Below are 21480 nucleotides of genomic sequence, written 5' to 3'. Positions count from 1 at the left end.
AGTTCCAAAATTGTTCAAAAATCCTCTTAGGCTAAACCAAACTACTATTTCAGTATCAAGTTTGCATATAACAGTGAACAAATATACAAAAATAACAGTAAATAAAATACTCCAGTCCCCATTCTGTATCAGCAGCTTTAAACTACATTCAATTAATTTAATGTTGTGAATCAACTGTTACAGTTTTTAAAATTGCTCCCGTTATACCATAATTTCCCTTCAGTCTACTTTTGTCAAAGTTTTAAAACTATTTCATCATTTAAAGATACATTCAAGACAAGATTCTGCCGATTTAGGAGTATTTTAGATAAAAAGTTAATTAGGTTCGCTACAACAGAGCCTTCTAGCGAAGTCACCGCTTTAGTACTGCTTTAAGATGGCGGCTGTTAACTAACGCCGGAAAGTCTGTCATTCCACATCTATGTTTAATAATACATGTTCTAACACTGCTGTCGTCTGTCATTTTGCATCTAGTTCTACATATATATGATATCTACTGTAGCCATATGTTTGTAGCAACTAGCAACTGGGTGTTGTTTGTAGTGGCTGTCAGCTGCAGTCAGGTATGATTGTTTTTTTTATCTAGCGGCATGAGTTGAACATGATATTTACTCTCAGTCCGTTCCTCATTGCGTCCCAAAGACGGCGCTGACTGTGTTTTACTTCCGTTTTACCTGGTATAATTCAATCATCGGAATTTGGATGTTTGTGAATCGTTCTCGAATCTTCCACGGCCGAATCGCGAATAATCTAAGAATCGGAAACTTCGCACGCCTCTACATAAAACGTACTCCGACTTTGGTCAAACTCTATTCAAACATTTTGTTTAGCTCAACAAATACACTAGATGGCAATATTTAGTCACAATATACGAACTATCTATCAGAGGTCTCGTACGTTGTGAAGTCAACACTCAAATGAACGTTACGTACAATGAACCCGGAAACTACAGCGTCAGTCGAGGGGCAAAATGCACTCCTTGGCTAGATCTCGAAGTAATTTAAAACTCGCCATTAACACCTTGTGGTGTATTTCAATCACTACCTTACGGCAGGGAGCCCATGTGACGTCCCGCTCGGCGACGTCAACAATGGCGAGCTATTAGTTTATTTTTTGATTGAAAATTTTACAAATTTAATTAAAACGAAAACATTAAGTGGGGTTTTAATATAAAATAACTAACTTGTACTCAAATTTATCTTTTAAGAACTACAAGTCTCTATCCATGGATCCCTTTAGCAGAAAAAATGTTAATAATGTTAATGCAATCTTGTGGATTTATTGCTATAATATACAAATACAGTACTTATGTACAGTTGTTGAATGTATATATTTCCGTCTTGTGTCTTATCTTTCCATTCCAACAATAATTTACAGAAAAATATGGCATATTTTACAGATGGTTTGAATTGCGATTAATTAAGATTAATTCATTTTTAAGCTGTGATTCACTCGATTAAAAATTTTAATCGTTTGACAGCCCTAGTTTTTACAAGACCGACACAAACCATTGTTCTCTTTTCGCCTTTGAACTCTGCCAAAGTTGCCATTTTGCCCAGTGTTTTCCTTGTTGATAAGTCACCAACACTGACCTTAACTGAGGAAGGGTAGGCCTGCAGTTCTTTAGCTGTTGTCACGGGATTCTTTGAGGCCTCCTGCTCCTGGATATGTCATCGCTGAGCACTACTGTTCCATGTTTTCTCCATTTGTAGATCATGACTCTCGCTGTGGAGTCCTTGAAGTTTCAGAAATGGCTTCATTACCCTGCCAGACAGATAGATCTCAATTATATTTTCACCAATCAAGACACCAGCCTTTGCTAGTGTTTAATATTCGATCCGATTAGTTAAATGATGGAAACACCTAACATTTTGGCATCATAATCATTGAACATACGGTTCAAGAATGGCATGAGGAACATTCTAATGAAGTTGAGCATCTCCTATGGCTGGCACAATCCCCAGACCGCAACATAATTTAGCATTTATGGTTAGTTTTAGAGATTCAATTAAGACCTCGATTTCCACCGCCATCACCTATAAAAAAAGTTAGAGGTATTCTTATTAAAGAAAGACTAAAGATTCCTTTGGAAACAATTCACAAGTTGTATGAATCAATACCTTGGAGAATTGAGGCTGGAATTGCTGCAAGAGGCGGACGTACACCATAATAAATTAGTTTTTGTTGATTTTTTAAGGTGTTTCCATTATTTTGTCCAACCCAGGTAAATGAATAGTGGTCATTGGTGGAAGCTCTAATGCATGTTTAAGTAGGTATGTCCTGGAAAAAAACAAAAATATCCCTTCAGATCTTTATCAGACGCTTGGTAACGCTAATCATTTTGCCTTGTTCAGACTGACAGCTAACACAATGAGTTGCCACAGCACACTTCTGCAAGTTTGACGATGACTGACAAATTTGTGAATTTCATCTTTGAGCTACCAAGCTTCTCTGGCAAGATCAAAGCTACAAACCTGTCAATCATCGTTAACTTTAAGTACCAAACACAAGCTGGACAGTTTGGCTGCATTGCTTGGCAAGAGGAAGGGTGAGAGAATGAAGCAGAAAAACATAAATATTTTTTTAAAATTAAAAAACCCGATCTTTTTCAGCCGAGTCCGATCCTCTGAAAAATGGCGCTATCAGCCCGATTTCCAATCATGTGATCGGATTGGGACATCCCTAGTTAGAATGTAAATTGCAGCAGTTTAAATTACTGGTGCACGATAATTATTGGTCCGATAATTATCGGTCCGATAATTATCGGTCCGATAATAGGAATTATGACGTCATCTTGATAAATCCAATAACATTATTAATAGGACCGATAATATGTATTGTGCTGGCTTTACAGTTTACAGTGACTTTACACACTAGTATAGACCCTACTCACCTACGTCACAAAATGACGTGTCGCTGTATCCGGCCGCCATATTGTCCGTATTTTTTAGACCTATTCTCATTGTTTTCAATTAGTCGTGCAAGTTATAGAGCAATTCATGGAAGCCCCGGTGTTATCTGACGCCGTAAACTCATTGGATGCGTTGCATAAAAGGCGTTATGTGGAAAAGCTTCAGTTTATCCATTTCGACCCGCTGTCTTTGCCGTCTTTGCCTGACCCTGATATTTACAACTATCTTGTCCACACAAAATCAGCCTATTCTCACGAAAGTTTGAAAAACTTTAAGAGCTTGGAGGCTTATAAATGCTACGTTGCTGGTTGGGTGAAACAGGTCCTCGTACAAGAAAATTCGGCAGGAATCTTGTGCTCGGGAAGGTGAGTTACGAAATTTTCAATTCAAAATCTTTTGTTCTTGCTAACATCCACTGTCAAGTCTAATGTATTTCATGTCATTTGTCAATGGAGCTAGGGCTTTTAATGTTTATATGGTTTAGCGATAGCACTCTCACTACATACATATATAATATGTAATAAATATGAAGTGCGATAGCACTACTCCAGATTGTCCCTAGTTGAATTTATTTTTTGGCTTTTGACCTCAATAGTGAAATTGTAAATTAATTGTATGACAACTGTCTTATTATCCCCTTATAATTATATATTTTCAGGTAGTTCATTCACAACGTCTGAGTGTATGTTGTCGGCGATTAGCCTAGCAATGATCTTAATTGTGGTTGTCAGCCCAAAACCCTCTAAATATATATTAAATGCATCTTACCAGATATAAAATGACTACTACATAATCTGTGGTAGTCGTTTGGAGCCCAGTTTTCTCGTCGAATTGCAGCAGTCAATCTCGCTCTCCTCTCCGGGTCTCTCGGAATACGGTAAAACTTCAAGTCTCTCCGTTTATCTTCTCTGTTTTTGCAACCGACCGTCACACACGACTTCACCATTTTGATTATTAATGTTAACGAGCAGAAAAACACGCCATAATAGGAGGAATTTACGAAGCGCTAATGCATTAACATGACGAGTATACGGACAACATGGCGCGGGGGCGTGGCTGTGACGTCACGTGAGTATGGTCTACAGGAAAGCAGTTGACCATTTGCGGGGCATTGCTCCCACCTGCTGGTCAGAATAATTTGTTGCATCTATTTTTTTGTCACAGTAGTTTTGTTCACATTACAAGCTCATTCACATACACATTGCGGTGTCTAGCAGCCGCACTGACAATCGTGAATGCTTTCTGTTACGTTTCCGCCTCGGAAATATGTAAGTATTTTATGTTTACTATTACATATGGATGTGCACCGTATGTTTACTTCTGTGGTGAAGGGTAATATGTACAGAACTTAATAAGTTGTTGTGTTATAGAAGCCAGCCAACGCTTTAGTAGCTCAAGCTAGTGTGCTATGATATACATATAATAGTTGTGTATATAAGTGTATTGTGCAGTTTGTTGTATATTGAGTATTGAATATGTGTATTTTTCTGTTGTACTTTCACATTATTAAGACGAGTGTCTTCCCATAAAAGCAAGAAAAGACCAAGCCTTGTGGTTTATGGAAGTGCATTCATTTTTAGCTAGCTGTTGGGCAGTGGAGAAGTGAAACGCACTGTTCTGTTCATGTCATTATGAAAAATCTGGTGAGATCAAAGGCAAATCTATGTTGAATCATCCACTAGTTGTTTTTTTTTTTTTTTTTAAACCCCCAGGTGTTCAAAAACTCAGGTTATACATTTAAAAAAATATATATTTATTATCGATTATCGATATCGGCTATGAGGAGCAGGAAGTTATCGATATCGGTTTCAAAAAATGGGTATCGTGCACCCCTAGTTTAAATGATTATGACTATTTCTATTTCACACAGAAACAAATAGAAGCACTTAAAATGTGACTTCATATTATCCCCTGTGCTTTTTGTTTGAAGTTAGATTTTGTTCTATCCTCTTATCCATAAGAGTGCTAGTGTAAAATTTCATCCTTGAGTTACCACCCACCAACTACAAACCTTGAAGCCGCGCTGTCCCCAGATGATACATTGCCGTGGGCTCAATTCATCTCCAGTCAAAGCGTTTGAGTGGCTACTGTATATTTTCGAATAGACGTTCCCGGCGATATGGCCATAACAGATGTATGTCATGAATCAAAATGGTCTGGAACCACCCGGCTGGTTGATCTCTTCCCCAGGTGCTATTCTTGCAAACATAGGTCTACGTTGCTTAGAGCTGATTTGTGGAATACACTTGCTCAGCGCGCCTCAGGTGAACTGAGCCCATGAACGCGTTGACCCTTTTAAAAATCAGCAAACGTCTGAGAGGAAGGAACCTTTATTACGAGAAGAAAATAAATAAATAAATAAATAAATAAAGGTGCGAACTAAGGCTACAGCTATGGATTATTTACAGTGGTATGTAAAAGTATCTTCTGAACCTTTTGGAATTTCTCACAATTCTGTATAAAATTAGCATCAAAGGTGATCTGATCTTTGTCAAAATCACACAGAAGAAAAAACAGTGTCCGCTTTAACTAAAACCACCCAGACATCTATAGGTTTTCATATTTTAATGAGGATAGTATGCAATAAATGACAGAAGGGGGAAAGAATAAGTAAGTGAACCATCACATTTGATATTTTGTGCCCCCCCCCCTCAGCAGCAATAACTTAAACCAGACGCTTTCTGTAGCTGCAGATCAGTCTGGCACATCAATCAGGACTCATCTTGGCCCATTCTTCTCTACAAAACTGCTGTAAATCAGTCAGATTCCTGGGATGCCTGGCATAAATCACTGTGCCTCATGCCACAGCAACTCAATGGGGTTCAAGTCTGTACATGACTTGGCCACTCCAGAACGTGTATTTTGTTCTTGTGAAACCATTCTGAAGTTGATTTACTTCTGTGTTTTGGATCATTGTCTTGTTGCAGCATCCATCCTCTTTTTAGCTTCAACTGTCTGACAGACTGCTTCAAATTTTCCTGCAAAGCATCCTGATAAACTTTTGAATTTGTGTTTCCATTAATGATTGCATATTGTCCAGGCCCTGAGGTAGCAAAACAGCCCCAAATCATCATGCTCCCTCTACCATGCTTCACGGTGGGGATGAGGTGTTGAAGTTCTGTTCCATTTTTCCTCCACACATGATGTGGTGCGTTACTCTCAAATAATTCAACTTTGGTTTTATCAGTCCAAAAAATATTTTGCCAAAACCTCTTTGGAGTGTCCAAGTGCCTTTATTCGAACATTAAACGAGCAACAATATATTTTTTTAGACAGCAACACCATTCTTAGCCATACTGCAGTTTTACATATATTGTAGTTGATGTGTGCACAGAGATATTAGACTGTGCCAGTGATTTCTGTAGGTCTAGCAGACACTCTAGGGTTCTTTTTTACCTCTCTGATAATTCTGCGCTGAACTCTTGGCGTCATCTTTGGTGGACGGCCACTCCTTGGGAGAGAAGCAACAGTGCCAAATTCTCTCCATTTGTAGACAACTTCTCTGACTGTTGAGTGATGAACATCCATACTTTTAAAGATGGTTTTGTATCCTTTCCCAGCTTTATACAAATCAACAATCCTTGATCGCAGTTCTTTAGACAGCTCTTTTGATCGAGCAATGATGCACATCAGACAATGCTTCTCATCAAGACATTTCTTACCAGGTGTGTGTTTTATAGTGGGCAGGGCAGCTTTAAACCACTCATCGGTTATTGGACACACACCTGACCTAAAATGTTTGGTAAAAATTGCTCTTTAAGTCTCCTTAGGCAGAGGGTCCACCTACTTATTTCCCCTCCTTCTGTTATTGTTTGCATGCTATCCTCATTAAAATATGAAAATCTATCAATGTTTGGGTGGTTTTAGTTAAAGCAGACAGTTTTATTCATCTGTGTGATTTTGACAAAGATCAGATCACATTTGATGGTGATTTTATGCAGAAATGTGAGAAATTCCAAAAGATTCAGATACTTGTTTATACCACTGTAAATCGTCGATTAATCTATCAATTAGTTAGATTGAATAATCAAGTCATCGAATTAGGAACATTTAATGCGTTGCAGAATTAATTTTAGGAGACAAAAACAACATGGCTTGCTAAGATTGCACTTTCAAAAGACCATTAAATTCAAATACAAAATAAAATTCCCTTTACAAACTTTGCAGAATTGCACTTTCATTTCAGAAGAGCAATAAATGCATTTAATAATAAATTAAAATACGTGAGCTCAAAATGATAATAATGAGGATTGAAGTACAACAAAAAAACAATTGGCTAACTTGCATAGCAAAGGTAGCTTAAATGCTATAAAATGGCAAGATTTTTTTTTTTTTTTACAATGCTCCTAACAAATCGTCCAAACACATATTCCCACAAAAAAAAAAAAAAAAAAAAAAAAAAAAAAAACACTAAACGTACCTCGAAACTAAATTACGAATGCATAAACGATCATATTCACGCAAACAAAAATTTACAACCTTATATTGGTCTTAACAAGGAGCAGCTGGATCCAGCCATGTTAGATGAGTTCTGTCACATTCACTGTTGCCGTAGTGTACCCACCCAAATCAATAAAACTAAATGCAAACACTTTAAAAACAAACCATTACAACGACACTCTAATTAAACGAATCCTTGAAGCAGCAAAATTCGATTCTAAGCTTTTTTTCTAATCCAATCACTCGAGCTAATCGATTAATTTTTTGCAGCACTAGTGCAAACCTTCTGCAGACACAAACCAAAACCTAACAAGTTTAGGCTAATTTAAAATTATGAAAGCTGGAGGTAAGTTTCACATGTGTTTTTAATGAGTAGACATTTGATTGAAGAAACATTTTATAGATACCAGACTTGGCAGTTTTATGGCTAAAAAGAACAATAACAACGACAGCTTTAATAGGTGTAGTAACCACTAAATGACCATTCCAGTAAGAAAGAATACCAGAGGGTTTCCAACAAATTCTTGTCTGTTGTTCAAACAGTTCCTGTTCTAGTGTTTCCTAAATTCTTGGTTTTGGGCTACAAAGTACTTTTCACGCTTCACGGTAGATTCTGCTAAAAGAAAATCCACCACCTTTTCATGACCAATTAAAATGATTGACGAGAACTGAGTTGAAGGAGAATTGGCTCGTGTCAAGCTGTTTGACTGCTGTTGCCAATAAATACGATATATGCGAGTCACGTCGTTTATGCTTCATTTGTGCTGTAAAAAGTTTTGTTTTTGCTGCTATCGTTTTTCAGATATTAATTTCGAGTAATGACGTGACTCGCAGCCCATCATTTACTACAAAATGGACCCGATAGGGTCCCATTTATATGGAGCCCCTAAATTAACATTGACAGAAATAATGTAAAATTAAGCAATCTGGTACGCATCAGAAAAACTATCTGGTAAGCGTTAGCATGATATAGCATTTAAGCTAGCGGACTTTTGCTACGCAAGTTAGCCAATTCTTGTAAACATTAGCATTGTATTGCATTTAACCTAGCGGACTTTTGCTATGCAAGTTATGTAAATGTTGTAAACATTAGCATTATACAGCATTTAAGTTAGTGGACTTTTGCTATACAAGTTAGCCAGTTGTTGTAAACATGAGCATTATATAGCATTTAACCTAGCGGACTTTTGCTATGAAAGTTAGCCAAATGTTGTAAACATTAACATTATATAGCATTTAAGCTAGTGGACGTTTGCTATGCAAGTTAGCCAATTGTTGTAAACATTAGCATTGTATAGCATTTAAGCTAGCGGACTTTTACTAAGCAAGTTAGCATAGGGTGACCATATTTTGATTTCCAAAAAAGAGGACACTCAAGATACTTGAATTTTACTCGCAGTTCACTCAAAGATGCCTATATCCCTTTAATATATTTAAAGTGTGCCTCCTCAGTCTGGACAGAAAATTTGTTTTATTAAAAAAAAATGCCATATAGTATATATTATATGCTATTTTTACTTAACAGACTTTATTCTTACAAAAAAACAAAACAAAAACAAAAAACGCAAAAAATATATATATATATATATCAAGCAGACCCGTGGAAATATAGTACAGGTAATACAGACACACAGTAGGCTTGTGCCAAATAAATTTTTTTATAAATTACTATCACGACAATTGTCGTTGAGAAATTTTTATTCCCACTCAATTTTTATTCTCATTCAATGTTCTAAATTACATGCGAACAATAACAAAATAAACCAAGAAACTATTCAACCAGCATGTTTCCAAACACAGCAGTTCAAAACTACGTTTCCCATAATGCCTAGCACGGCTTAGCTCACTGATAGCGACCCTATTAACGAGTACCGGGAGACGAGGCAAAATCAAACTTTGCTATCTAAGTTTACAATCATTGGTAGCGCTACGATTTGACATCAAACGGGATTTTACAGATCACGCCAGTACAAAGCTCCAAAGTCAACAGTTGCCATTTTATACGTATTTATCGTAAAAAACTCTTAACAACTGGGCAGGCGCTCCTACTTAAAATATAATACTAACATTAAACCAAATACACGAACGCAGAACAATTAATACAAGACTAATAAGACATATGCATCTCTTTGTACCCATATATTGTATAATATGTAACAGAAGATAAACTTACAGAAAGGTGTACGGAGCACTATAAACGTCTCTTAAAACTACTCCTTATTGTAGCCTGTAACTGCCTCTTCTCTTGCCAAAGCGTCAACCTAGTAGATGGCGGTAATGCCCCATAATACAAGGGGTAAACTGTACTCCTTCTTCCGCCCCTACTGGTAAGAGCCACAACAACGCAGACAAGCGCTGCCCCCCAGCGGCCGGCGATATTCACTTCAAATTGGTCCCGTGAAAAATCATAAAAACCGGACATTTTCATGAATTTAAAAAAACCCGGCCCGATGACGAGGACACGACATGAAAGGTGGACATGTCCGGGCAAAAGAGGACGTTTGGTCACCCTAAGTTAGCAAATTGTTGTAAATATTAGCATTGTATAGCATTTAAGCTAGCGGACTTTTGTTACGCAAGTTAGCCAATTGTTGTAAACATTAGCATTATAGATCATTTAAACTCGCGTACTTTTGCTAAGCACGTTAGCCAATAGCCGCACGAATGCTATTTTTAGACCTTGACGTCGCCATCATAAAGCGGAAGTGGGTCATTATAGACACGCTCTCGCATACAATTCTGCTTTTTTGTCTCCAGTAATCTTTCAAAAAAGGACACGCTGATCAAATACTGCTGCTATGGAACTTGAAAAAGGTGTCGATAAAAAAAGCTAACTCTGGATCAGATCTGCTCGTCTTTTTCAGCCCTCGACACTCAAGCCATCTCTTTAACTGAACATCTGTATGTTCTTCCACATCTTTACCAGTGAATTTGGCACCAGGGACATCATTTTAGGACAGAATCGGTAGGTTTAGCTCTGTAAACATCTCTTTCGTACACTATTTCCATTCATTTCCTATTGGGGACAAACGGGAGCATGTCCCCCTTAGCAACATTAGCTGACGCCATGAATATTAATCAGCAAAAGTGACGCGTCGCTTGCGGTACGCCATTTGTGAGCCACGGAGAAAAAAGTGGGACTAACATCTGCTCACTCTAGCTGTACGTTTAGCTTGTTTAGCTAAAGAAATACAATTTACTACAACTTTCAGTTGTTATACAAGCTCATATTTCATTGTGATGCGATTGTAGTGTGATGAAACCTTTCCTCACCTAGACCTGCAACAGATGGGGAAGTACGCTTCTGAGCTCCCTGGTGGTTTTGCCAGTAAACCAGAGCGGATCTGTTGCCTCCCTGGCTGCTCTGGATGGGAGAAACAGAATCTCGTGCGGGAAGGAGAACACCCTGGTCGAAAGCCCACCAAGACCTTCTAAATGAAAAAAAAAAATCAAGAATATTGGCACGCTATGAAATAAATACATGGCTTTTGCACAGCAGGTTTAAAGGCTTGGGTTTTTCACTCAACTAGATTGGACTAGGAATGCCACTTTTTATAATTGAATGGAAAGATGCATTTAACAAACAAAAAAAGGCCTTTGTTGCAGAGAACAAAATGTTTTGTATAAGCAGTCGTTGAATAAAATCAGCATGAAATGACCATGATTCAAAGTAAGGCTGTGTTTGCATTTATTTATTTATTTTACTAGCGATGCTTTCCCAGACCTTGAACATGAAAAATTTTCACTTGGTCATTAACAAAGATTTTGATGGGACAATGGTTTGGTGATGTATTTGTCCCTGGTGAAGTGTGTATTTGATTGACTTTTGTTGGTTGTCGACTTTTGTTTAATGCTACAAGTTACATTTAGAGTGTAAGGATCACTCAGTAAACACCTTAAAAGGTGACAGTGACATTGCATATTCTTCCATGCAAGATAAAAAAAAAAAAAACCTTGTTTATTTACAAAACATGCAAGCCTGAAACTCCTTGTAGCAGCTCGTCTTCAAGCTAAGGGTCCTTCCGGGGTCGTACTGTCAGTCAGTGGTGGCCATAGCTGCCCACACAGATGCCTGGTCAAATCTCTTTTTTTTAATTGGTTTATTTTTCATTTATCACACTTAATTGCAGAATCACTCAATTTCACATAATTATGCAAGAACACAAAAGGCCTATTTACAGTATTTTTTGTAATTCCCAAATGTATTTTCATGTAAAACCAACAAAAAGTGACATTTACATATTTATATCAGCAACAATGTGGCATACAAAAACAAATGATGAGTTTGAATGAAAATAAATAAAAACGCAGATAAATAGTATTTATTTCAAATCAGAGAAATGAATGACATCTGGCACATGAAATATATTACAATTTATTACTTTTCACTAATTAACACAAATCTGTAGAGCCATTCATGGGTGTAAATACTGCCATCTATTGTTTAGGTTTTGTCATCTGATGACTTAGTTTTTTTATAGAACGACATAATTCAGGATACTCTTGTACACAGTAGCATAACGCTCTCACACAATACTGAAATTATTTTTGCTCATCAGTACAGGTCAAACGCTCTCTCGCACACTAGTGAAAGGTGAAAGTCAAACACACAATGCTGAAATCTCAAAACATGGCTTGGGAGACTTCACCATAACGAGACAAATGTCAGTTTTCGTCTGACGAGACGACAACGAACCGTAAATACGACATACTGTCATATGTTCGCAATGCGTGACGTTTTCATATTGTACGTGGAGCATGTCAGCTTGCATCTTAGCAGGGTTTGGGTCGGGTCGGAATTGGATGAAAAGAATCGTTTTTTTAATTAAAAAATAAAAATTATGCTTCATGCTTGTACAGCCTCACTCTCCCCCTTGCTGCTTTTCGTTAACGAAGTTAACGATGCTTGACAGGCGTTGAAGCTTTGATCTTGCCAGAAAAGCTTGGCAGCGCTACCTTCAATGATGCCGAATGTGTCAATCATCGTTTAGCTTGTTAAACACCAGTGTGCCGTGGCAACTCATAGTGTGTGTGCGCGCAGATGTTCTCAGCAGTGAGTGGATCTGACTGGATTCACTCAATGAAGCATTTAATTGAGAAAAACATTTTTTACTACATTCCTGTTGATAAATAAATTGCATTATGAAGGCAGCACAGTAGGACAGTTTTTTTGGGAACGCTTTTTTTCTGTAGAGGAACAGGTAGCCCCTGGGTTACGAGGTACTCCACTTACGCAATTTCGACATCTCGTCCGCCATTTTGTCTCCAGTCTTTCTTTTTTTTTTTTTTGTCACACAAACAGTACCTAATTGTACCTCATAGTATCTTATTTTTTCCTTTATTAACATTAATTGTTATGTGCTTACTAAACGTGAAGTTGTTCAGCTTGACAGACAGCAAACAAAGCAATTGTGCTTTTTGAAACTTTCGACATCATTCACTTTTGACAATTTGTAAAGCTGAAACACACATATGTACACGTCTGCTCAAAACGACATGCATTTTAACAATTAGACACTCGACATAAACCGATTGGTGGTCAGACATCCATCTAGTCTGATCAATATGTAAATTTAGTAGATTAAATTAGCCTAATTAGCTTCACAAAAATCCGCTAGCTTAAATGCTACGAATGCTAACGTATTTTCAATTCTCATAGCAAATCGCTTTCACGTTAACTCCACAAACTGTAGCTATAAACTTAATTACAAATGCATACACAAACATATATTGCTGAAGCAACTTACAGTCTTACGTGGGTCAAACCAGAGCGCAGCTATCCTTTATTTCATGTGAGACATCCTGACATGTGAGTTCTCCTGTATGGTAGCAACATTGAACGACACCCAACGCTGCCACAAGAGGGCAGTGTATCCATCCTACTTTTTAGATTGTTATTTTGAATTTTTAATGGGTTAATTTCTGATCTACGTGGAAATTTGGGTAACGTCGCCAGCGTAAGAAGTTCCTTGTTCGTAAACCGGGGAGTACTAGTATTTATGTAACCTTTTATTCATCTTTTTCTAAAATATTTCGACACTTCTGGAGCTATTATTTATTATTTGTGTGATTCAATAAACATGGGCATTTCAATGAAGTTAAAAGTTTGCACTATTCATTATTTTTTTAAAACTTTTCCTGCAAATGAATATTGGCTCCAAAAATCGGTTTTCAGCCCCACTATTTACCGTAATTTTCGCACTATAAGGCTCACCTGACTAAACGAAAACGGCATTTGTTCATAGATAAGCCGCACTGGACTATAAGCCGCAGCTGTCTCACTATATTATGGGATATTTACACCAAAAGATATAAACCGGTAACATTTTATATATATGTTTTTTACATTATGCACAACTCTTATTTAATGTTATTGTGCAAAATCTAATTGTATTTGTTACATGTTTTGATGCATTTTTATGCATTCTAGAAGTTTTATGTCTGAATTTTGTGGAACTTTGAACCGTTCAGGGAATTTACATGGAAAACGCGAACTTTCCAAGTTATGAAACTACTTCCAGAACCAATTAATTTTGTGGGTAGAGGTACAAAAATGACATTTGTTCATAGATAAGCCCCACTGGACTATAAACCTCAGCTGTGCTCACTGTATATATTTGTACCAAAAGATATTAACCGGTAACACTTTATTTGACAGCATCATATGACAGTCATAAGACCAAAAAAAAAAAAAACACCATGAAGCTTTGAACCAACTGTCTGCGAAGCTTCATTGCTTCAAGACGCTTCATTTGTCTCATTCATCTGTCAACCCTGTTGTCATCCAACAATGCATTGGAGCGCTAATGATGTAAATAACACATTAAAATTCATGTTCTGTGCCAATTATTTCTTCAGTTACTGTTCTAGTTGTTTCATTAATTGCTAGTTATGGAATTTGATAACACTTTATTTGACAGTGGCGCCACAAGACTCGTAAGACCATCATGATTATAACATGACACTGCAATGAGCATTAATGAATGCTAATAACAGATGTCACTTTGGCTACGTTCATACTACAGGTCTTAATGCACGAATCCGATTTTTTCGTGTTTTTCCGACTCGAGTGAGGCATTAACTTGACGGTCTGAACGTGACAAGTCGCAAAGAACTGGACCATTTCAAATCCGATCTGGGTCACTTTTGTATGTGGTTCAAATCCGATCTGGGCCACATTTTTCCAGACTGTCGCGGCGGTCTGTACTGTCCACTCTCCCAAATCGGATTTCATGCAGCAATTACGTCATTAAATAGCGAGAGAGACACTACCATAGCGATGCAGCTGTGCGTTATTAGTGCCTAGCTTGCAGTGAACACGGCTTTTGGGGAAGGGCTGGGCTTGACAACAGTCATAAAAAATAAAAATGGGTTGAGTATAAGCCTGAGAATGCTCAGTTTTCTCTCTGGTCCAAGTGAGCAATATTTCAACATGGCCTACACGGCCGAGAGTCGGGGCAAACAGCCCGTATGTGTGTGTGACGTGCACGGACAGTGCGTGCATGCTATCGATCCATATAAACTTTGAATATAAGCCTAAACGGGGATTATTTATGTCTGCTATTTGTGTCCTCCTTTTGAAAAGCAAAATATGATATCCCTGGAATGACGGATGACGTATGTCATTTGTTTTGATGCTTCTGCGCATGCGGGTCTTCTTGCTCAGCGCGTGTCGGACTGCGAATTAGTGCGCATGCGTAATACTTGAACTGTCTCAATGGACAAAGGCAGTCTGAACGGGCACGCCCAAAAAACGGATATGACAAAAAATCGGATTCGTGCATTAAGACCTGTATTATGAACGTAGCCTTTGTGTCATCCGGCAAATGATCTCCCTTTTGAATGGATTAAAAGATCCGAGCTGGACGTAAATGGAGTTAAGTGACATAATTTGCCGGATGACACCTAATGACATTTGTCATAAGCATTCATTATTTACCCATGATAATGTCATGTCATAATTATGATGGTCTTATGACAGTCTTATGGTGCCACTGTTAAATGAAGTGTTCCAGGTAAGTAAGTAGCAATTAATGAAACAACTAGTACAGTAACTGAAGAAATAATTAGCACAGAACATGAATTTTGATTTATTTACATCTGTAGCGCTGCAATGCATACTAGGAGGCATGCGGGATGATAACAGTGTTGACAGTAGGTGGCAGCAGAGGTTGACTGTCTCCCCCAAGAGAATAGCGAGTCTTATGATGTTACCTATTAACCCAAATAAATCAACAAATACGCTGTACTGGATTATAAGCCACAGGATTCAAAATGAGGGGAAAAAAGTAGCATTTTATAGTCTGAAAATATCGGTACTAATAATCCGAATCGGTCCTGAAAAACTCATTTCAGTCGATCTCTAATGTAGCCTCCCTGGATTCAACCTATTGAGGACTATTGGTGATGGCTTTGAGAATATCGCACGTGTTTTTGGAGATGACCTCTCTAAGTTTTCGTATGCGACGAGGACTGGAAGCGCCCACGTAGCTGTGCGGCTGCAGCACGGCCATGCCTTCGCTGACGTTGCCCATTATAATAACCTGGTCCTCGGAGGCAGCCCCTGTGATGTTGGGGCACGGGCAGCTCCAATCCATGTTGATGAAGTTCACCTCCAGAGGCTCCGTCCCAAAAAAACGGAGGCCCATCTTCTCATCCTTGAGGATCTCCTCCACAGTGACCAGAGCGTGGCCTGAGTCTTTCTCCTCTACTAGCTCGGTCATGCGTCCCAGGATGACAAAGTCGCTACGACAGAAGCTGGTCACGATCTTGCCTCTTGGCTTACAGGTTTTGCAGTTGAGGTATTTCGGGTAGGGACACACCTCCTCGCACGCTTCTTTGGATTCGAAGTTGTTGTCATTGCCCCCGCAGCCTCCGTAGATGAATGACTGGCATTGCCGCAGGCTGCTGCTGTAGGCCCAACGTGGTTCGTAGGCCCTACAAGGGCCCTGAAGGCTTGGGAGTTCGCATGGGCTTGCTAGCTCAGGACCGCAGCATTCCATGCACTTGTCATAGGTCTCAAAGAACTTCCTTAGCTGTTGGCCGCTGGTTTGGCAGTGTGTAAAAGAGATGCAATTGTTGCTTTTGGAGTCGAACAACCATTTCACTTTCTGAAGGTCACTCCCGCATACCACAGGGGTGTTAGGGGGCTTCAGGCAGTCTTCAGAAGTGCACCGGGTGAAGTTCAAAGCTTCTACACTCTTTGGTGGCTCTGTGGGTAGCACCATGAGCGGGTGGTGGGCTTGTACCACGCCGGACGGATTCAGAGCTGTACAGGTGTAGACACCCGAGTCGTGCATTTTGGCATTGAATATGACTAGCTGGCCAACGTTGGTGACCACCATGTTCCCCTGCACGTGGTTGCGCCCCATGACCACTTTCTTAACGCTCTCAGAGAGCTGTTTCTCCCATGTGATTTCAGGTGGAGGATGTCCAGTTACATCACACAGGAAGCTGGCTGTGTCGCCGACATTTACAGTCTGGTGAGGCGGGGCGCTCACGACCAGAGGTGCCTGAGGATCGACAGGAGGCGGGGCGGTCACCTGCGACGGCGTGGTCGTCGGGTGGAGAGTGGTCACCAAGGGCGAGGCGGGGCTGGTGCTCAGCCAAGTGAGTTGGAAGCGGCACGTGACAACAGAGAGGCTGATGCCTTTGGAGCACGCTTCAGCATCCATGTAGCATTTGTTGTAGTAAGTCATGCCGTCGGAAGCACACGTGAAGTGGGGCTCTCTCTCGCAGCGGTCCCGACATTTACACACCGGCTGGCCGTCCCAGATGTCGCACTCTGCCCCTTGTTGGGTACACATGAAGCTGGCGCAGGTAGCTTGCTTGGGCATACTCATGGGCCCATTCTGCCCGACCATGTATCGGGCCGCCACGCAACTACGATTCCCGCACACGTTCTGGCAACACTTTTCGAAGGATTCACATTCCTGGAAGACAGAAATCAGGAAGTAAACGACGTGTGTTAGTGTGCTCTTAAATTTGAGATTTTCTGTTTGGTAGAAACGAGCACTTATTTTAGCTCGAGTAAGGGATTTTAATAGATTCCTTGATTTTCATCAAAATAACACCAAATCCATATTTGATACAATGCCAACGCTAACTCATTCGTAGTCTAATGTCCATCATAGACTTCATAATGATATTGACAGGTCAGATTCGACCTTCACTGCGTCACGCCTTCAAGTAGGGGTCCATCCCACAATTCGCTTCAGTTATTCGCAGTTGGTCGCAGCGACACATGCAGCGAGCCAACGCCGGATTTAGGTTGAAAAAGTATGAAAGCTGTACCGCATACAAACAGGAAGGATTGTCTCGGGAGTGATTTGTTCAAGGATTCAAGGTAATTATTATATTTTTCGTTTTTTCACAAAAATTTTCAATGTAAAAAGCTCTTTGCCGTAAGGCTGCTGCCACATTGTCTAAGAGACTAGCATCATTCTTCGACATACTTACGTAAAATAAATGCTAACTTCCTGGTTTTTTTTTTTTTTTTTTTGCCCTTTTAACAAAGAACCAAGACCTTTGGAAGCGAAACAGCTTGGTCAGATGAGACCAAGATTGAGCTTTATGGCAACAAACATTCTAAGTGGGTCTGGCGTGCCACGAAAGATGCACATGCTGAAAAGCACCTCATACCCACTGTGAAGTATGGGGGTAGGTCAGTGATGCTGTGGGGCTGTTTCGCTTCCAAAGGCCCTGGGAACCTTGTTAGGGTGCATGGCATCATGAACGCTTTGAAATACAAGGACATTTTAAATCAAAATCTGTTGCCCTCTGCCCGAAAGCTGAAGATGGGTCGTCACTGGGTCTTTCAGCAAGACAATGACCCCAAACATATGGCCAAATCTACACAGAAATGGTTCACCAGACACAAAATCAAGCTCCTCCCATGGCCATCTTCAGTCCCCAGACCTTGTTTTGTTGGCAAAAGGGGGTTGTACAGAGTATTAACACCAGGGGTGCTAATAATTGTGACACACATTATTTGAGGTCAAATATTTTTTTCTTCATGTGGAATTTTCCCCCACTGAATAAATGCACTTGTATTGAATGTTGGATTTTTCTCTTTTTTTCCATTAAGGTCCCATATTATTTGAATGAAAAAAAAAATTATTAGAAGCTAAAAAACATCTTAACCAGGGGTGCCAATAATTATGGAGGGCACTGTATATCTTGTAAGGTAATTTTATTGCTAACACTGGAATTCAGGGTCATCAACACGTTTTGCCTGCCCTGCCAAAAAAGTCAAACTCTGCCTATGTTTAAACCTCATTTTAACCTTTCAATAAGATGGTACTAAATGTCTTTTCACTGTCACATCAGTTTATGACAGTGTCATGACTGTTTTCCTCGAGTTCAAATCAAGTGGAAACATTTGAACCTTTCATTAAGATAACATTACGACAGTGTCATGACTGTCTGGCATGATATCACGGTCTGATATATCATGGCTTTTGTCAAGTTGTCATGTCAAAGATATCATCAAAAGTGTCATATTTTCCATGTCAAGTTGTCATGACAGAAACAATGTCATCTTGCATTAAAAGTGACATCATCCATGTGTCAAGTTGTCATGGCAATGACACCAAAAGTAACAACATTTGCTGGATGACACTTAATGACATCTGTCATAAGCATTCATTAATGCTCATGACAGTGGCACGTCATCATTATGACGGTCTTACGACAGTCTTATGACGCCACTGTCTAATTAAGTGTTACCTAACATTATTTCTGGTAACAAATCGCTACGAAATTTGCAATTTGCATTCTTAAGTTTAAGCAACCATCTGTCACATGAATGTCATTAGCACTAGGTTCTCTCTTTTCCTTTATGTTAGTATTTCCACATTTGCCAATATATCAAATATGGAATTTCCTAATACCAGTAAATGCCCCGTAAAGGGTGTCGGAATGTTGCTCCTTTTATACAATCAGGGCAAATAATGTTTTCATAATAAAAGTGGCATTTATTTAACTAAATGCAATACAATAATTCTATTCAAACATACATTCTAAGTCAACTAAGTTTAAATAGCTGAACTTTTTTTTGTGAATAAATCCAGTACTATGATTAGAAATAACTTGCTTACCTGATCAGATCCACACTCTCGCGTACAAGTACTCATGGCGTCCACCCACAAGTTTGGGTTCATATCGTTGGGGCACATTCCCGCGTGCGAGTAGGTGATTTGAGGCGAAACCCCCAATTGGAGCTCAATCCACACACCGGCCACAAACCAGATCCAACGTGGAAACAGCATCCACCACATCTCAGCTCTCTCCGAGGCACAAGTTGGAAGTTTTAAAGCGGGGCGAGGCTTAAAAAGACCCGTGGCAGCACATCATCAAGATGATTCAAGCACTCGCGTTATCATAAAGAGGCGCGACCATCGTCAAGGAGTACAGAAAGTTGTTCACAAGAAGTCGGAAGAACATTTTTAAGTGAGTGCGAGGCTTTGGGTTGGAACTGGCAGAGTACCTGCCTGTTTAAAGATCCCACACACACACACAACCACACACCATTAACCCTTTGAATACTCCACCGATGCCAATTAAACTGCGTAAAGAAGCAGGGATGAACCAGCAAGGAAGAATTTAAACTCCACAATCTGAAAGGAAAAAAACAAGAAAAGATTAATCTATCAGTTAGTTTGTTCGAATAATTGAGTAATCGGATAACTAACATTTTTAATGTGTTGCAGAAAAAAATTAGGACTTGTTAAACAGATAAACAAGTGTTGATGCTAGCAATAATATTTATTTTGGCTTGCTAAGATTACACTTTCAAAAGAGAATTAAATGCCAATACAAAATCAAATTTCTCAATAAGTGTTTCTTCAAACTATGCAAAATTACGCTTAGGGCTGCAACTATCGAATATTTTAGTAATCGAGTATTCGACTGAAAATTCTATCGAATAATCGAGTAATCGGATAAAACATTTTTTTGTTAGCTAAGGAGCAATTATAAATATACATAAGAAAACAAGACATTTCATTTATTATTGAACCATTTTCAGTCGATCAATGTCTTTATTTTCGATGTACATTGTTGAAAACAGCCAATTGCATCTCAGAAGTGACTAGAAAAAAACAAAAAACAAACTTTTTTACTGTTTTCACTCAAAAACTTCTAGATCTTATAAAAAAAAATCTTATTTCTTACCTAAAAATTTCATTACGCTTGAAAACACACTAGGGCTGCAGCTATCGATTATTTTAGTAGTTGATTAATCAATGAACTAGTTAGTTCGACTAATCGAGTAATCGGATAAACATGAAAAAATTAAAATACCTGAGCTGGGCCTCAAACAGTAAAAATGAATAAATAAGGATCTACATACGTACAACAAAAGAACAATTGGCCAACTTACAATGCAAACTTCCACTAGCTTAAATGCTATAAGATACTAACTTTTTTTTTTTTTTTTTTTTTACAATGCTCTTAACAAATGGCTCAGACACATATTCCCACAAAAATTGGCTAAATATACCTTTAAACTGAATTACGAATGTATTAAAAAACATTAGCTCAAACAAAAACCTAGCTTATGTTGGTCTTAACAGGGAGCAGCTGGATTTGGCCTTGTAAAATGAAGCAGACTAGAGGGCAGTGTATCCACCCAAATTAATGAAACTAAATGCAAACACTTTCAAAAACAAACCTATAAGTATAACACCATTTACCATTACAACACCACTTTAATTAAACGAATACTCGAATCAGCAAAATTTAATTCGAATCTTTTTTTCCTAATCGAATACTCGAGTTAATCGATTAATCGTTGCAGCACTAATTGCACTTTTATTTCACAAGAGCAATAAACAGATTTAAAACTATATTAAAATACCTGAGCTCTGCCCCAAGCGATATAAAAAAATATATAGAAATGAGGATATAAGTACAACAAAAGAACAACTGGCTAACTTGCATAGCAAAATCTGTTAGCTTAAATGTTATAAAATGTTTTTTTTTTTCTTTTTAACAAATCATTTAAATACACATTCCCACAAAAAACTGCTAAATATACTTCTGAACTAAATACCGAATGCATAAACAAACATATTAGCTCCAACAAAAACATACCTTATGTTGGTCTAAACAGGGAGCAGCTGGATTC

At 38.7% G+C, this 21480-nt stretch overlaps 1 protein-coding gene and 1 long non-coding RNA gene across 4 annotated transcripts in view; both read right to left on the bottom strand.

Moving 5' to 3' along the window:
- The window catches only part of LOC130909787 (uncharacterized), a 63059-nt gene extending 49745 nt beyond the window's left edge, over positions 1–13314 (bottom strand). The window contains exons 1-3 of one of the 3 annotated variants that reach the window (XR_009061801.1): positions 13100–13314; positions 10626–10783; positions 1593–1764 (exon numbers count right to left, since the gene is read on the bottom strand). This is a non-coding gene — a long non-coding RNA (uncharacterized LOC130909787). The remainder of the gene's footprint in view (positions 1–1592; positions 1765–10625; positions 10784–13099) is intronic. The other 2 variants (XR_009061799.1, XR_009061800.1) reach the window with 2 other exon arrangements.
- A 2404-nt stretch (positions 13315–15718) lies between these two features.
- On the bottom strand, positions 15719–19630 carry wfikkn2b (WAP, follistatin/kazal, immunoglobulin, kunitz and netrin domain containing 2b). The gene is made up of 2 exons (XM_057826641.1): positions 19451–19630; positions 15719–17284 (listed from the first exon to the last, which is right to left on the bottom strand). Exons 1-2 carry the CDS (start codon positions 19628–19630, stop codon positions 15740–15742), a joined length of 1725 nt encoding a protein of 574 aa, XP_057682624.1. The 3' UTR covers positions 15719–15739.
- Between the last annotated feature and the right edge of the window lie 1850 nt (positions 19631–21480).

The sequence above is a fragment of the Corythoichthys intestinalis genome, chromosome 21 (assembly GCF_030265065.1).
Source record: "Corythoichthys intestinalis isolate RoL2023-P3 chromosome 21, ASM3026506v1, whole genome shotgun sequence".
In the NCBI taxonomy this organism is placed as follows: Eukaryota; Metazoa; Chordata; class Actinopteri; order Syngnathiformes; family Syngnathidae; genus Corythoichthys; species Corythoichthys intestinalis.
Note: the sequence above shows the minus strand (reverse complement) of the source record. Positions and strands in the feature narration are given on the sequence as shown.

What these genes read in the sequence shown, in the direction of transcription:
- wfikkn2b (XM_057826641.1), bottom strand. Translation starts at nt 19,630, where the DNA reads ATGTGGTGGATGCTGTTTCCACGTTGGATCTGGTTTGTGGCCGGTGTG. An exon ending in GAGAGTGTGGATCTGATCAG is followed by an intron (nt 17,285 to 19,450) that starts GTAAGCAAGTTA and finishes TCTGTCTTCCAG; the next exon opens with GAATGTGAATCCTTCGAAAA.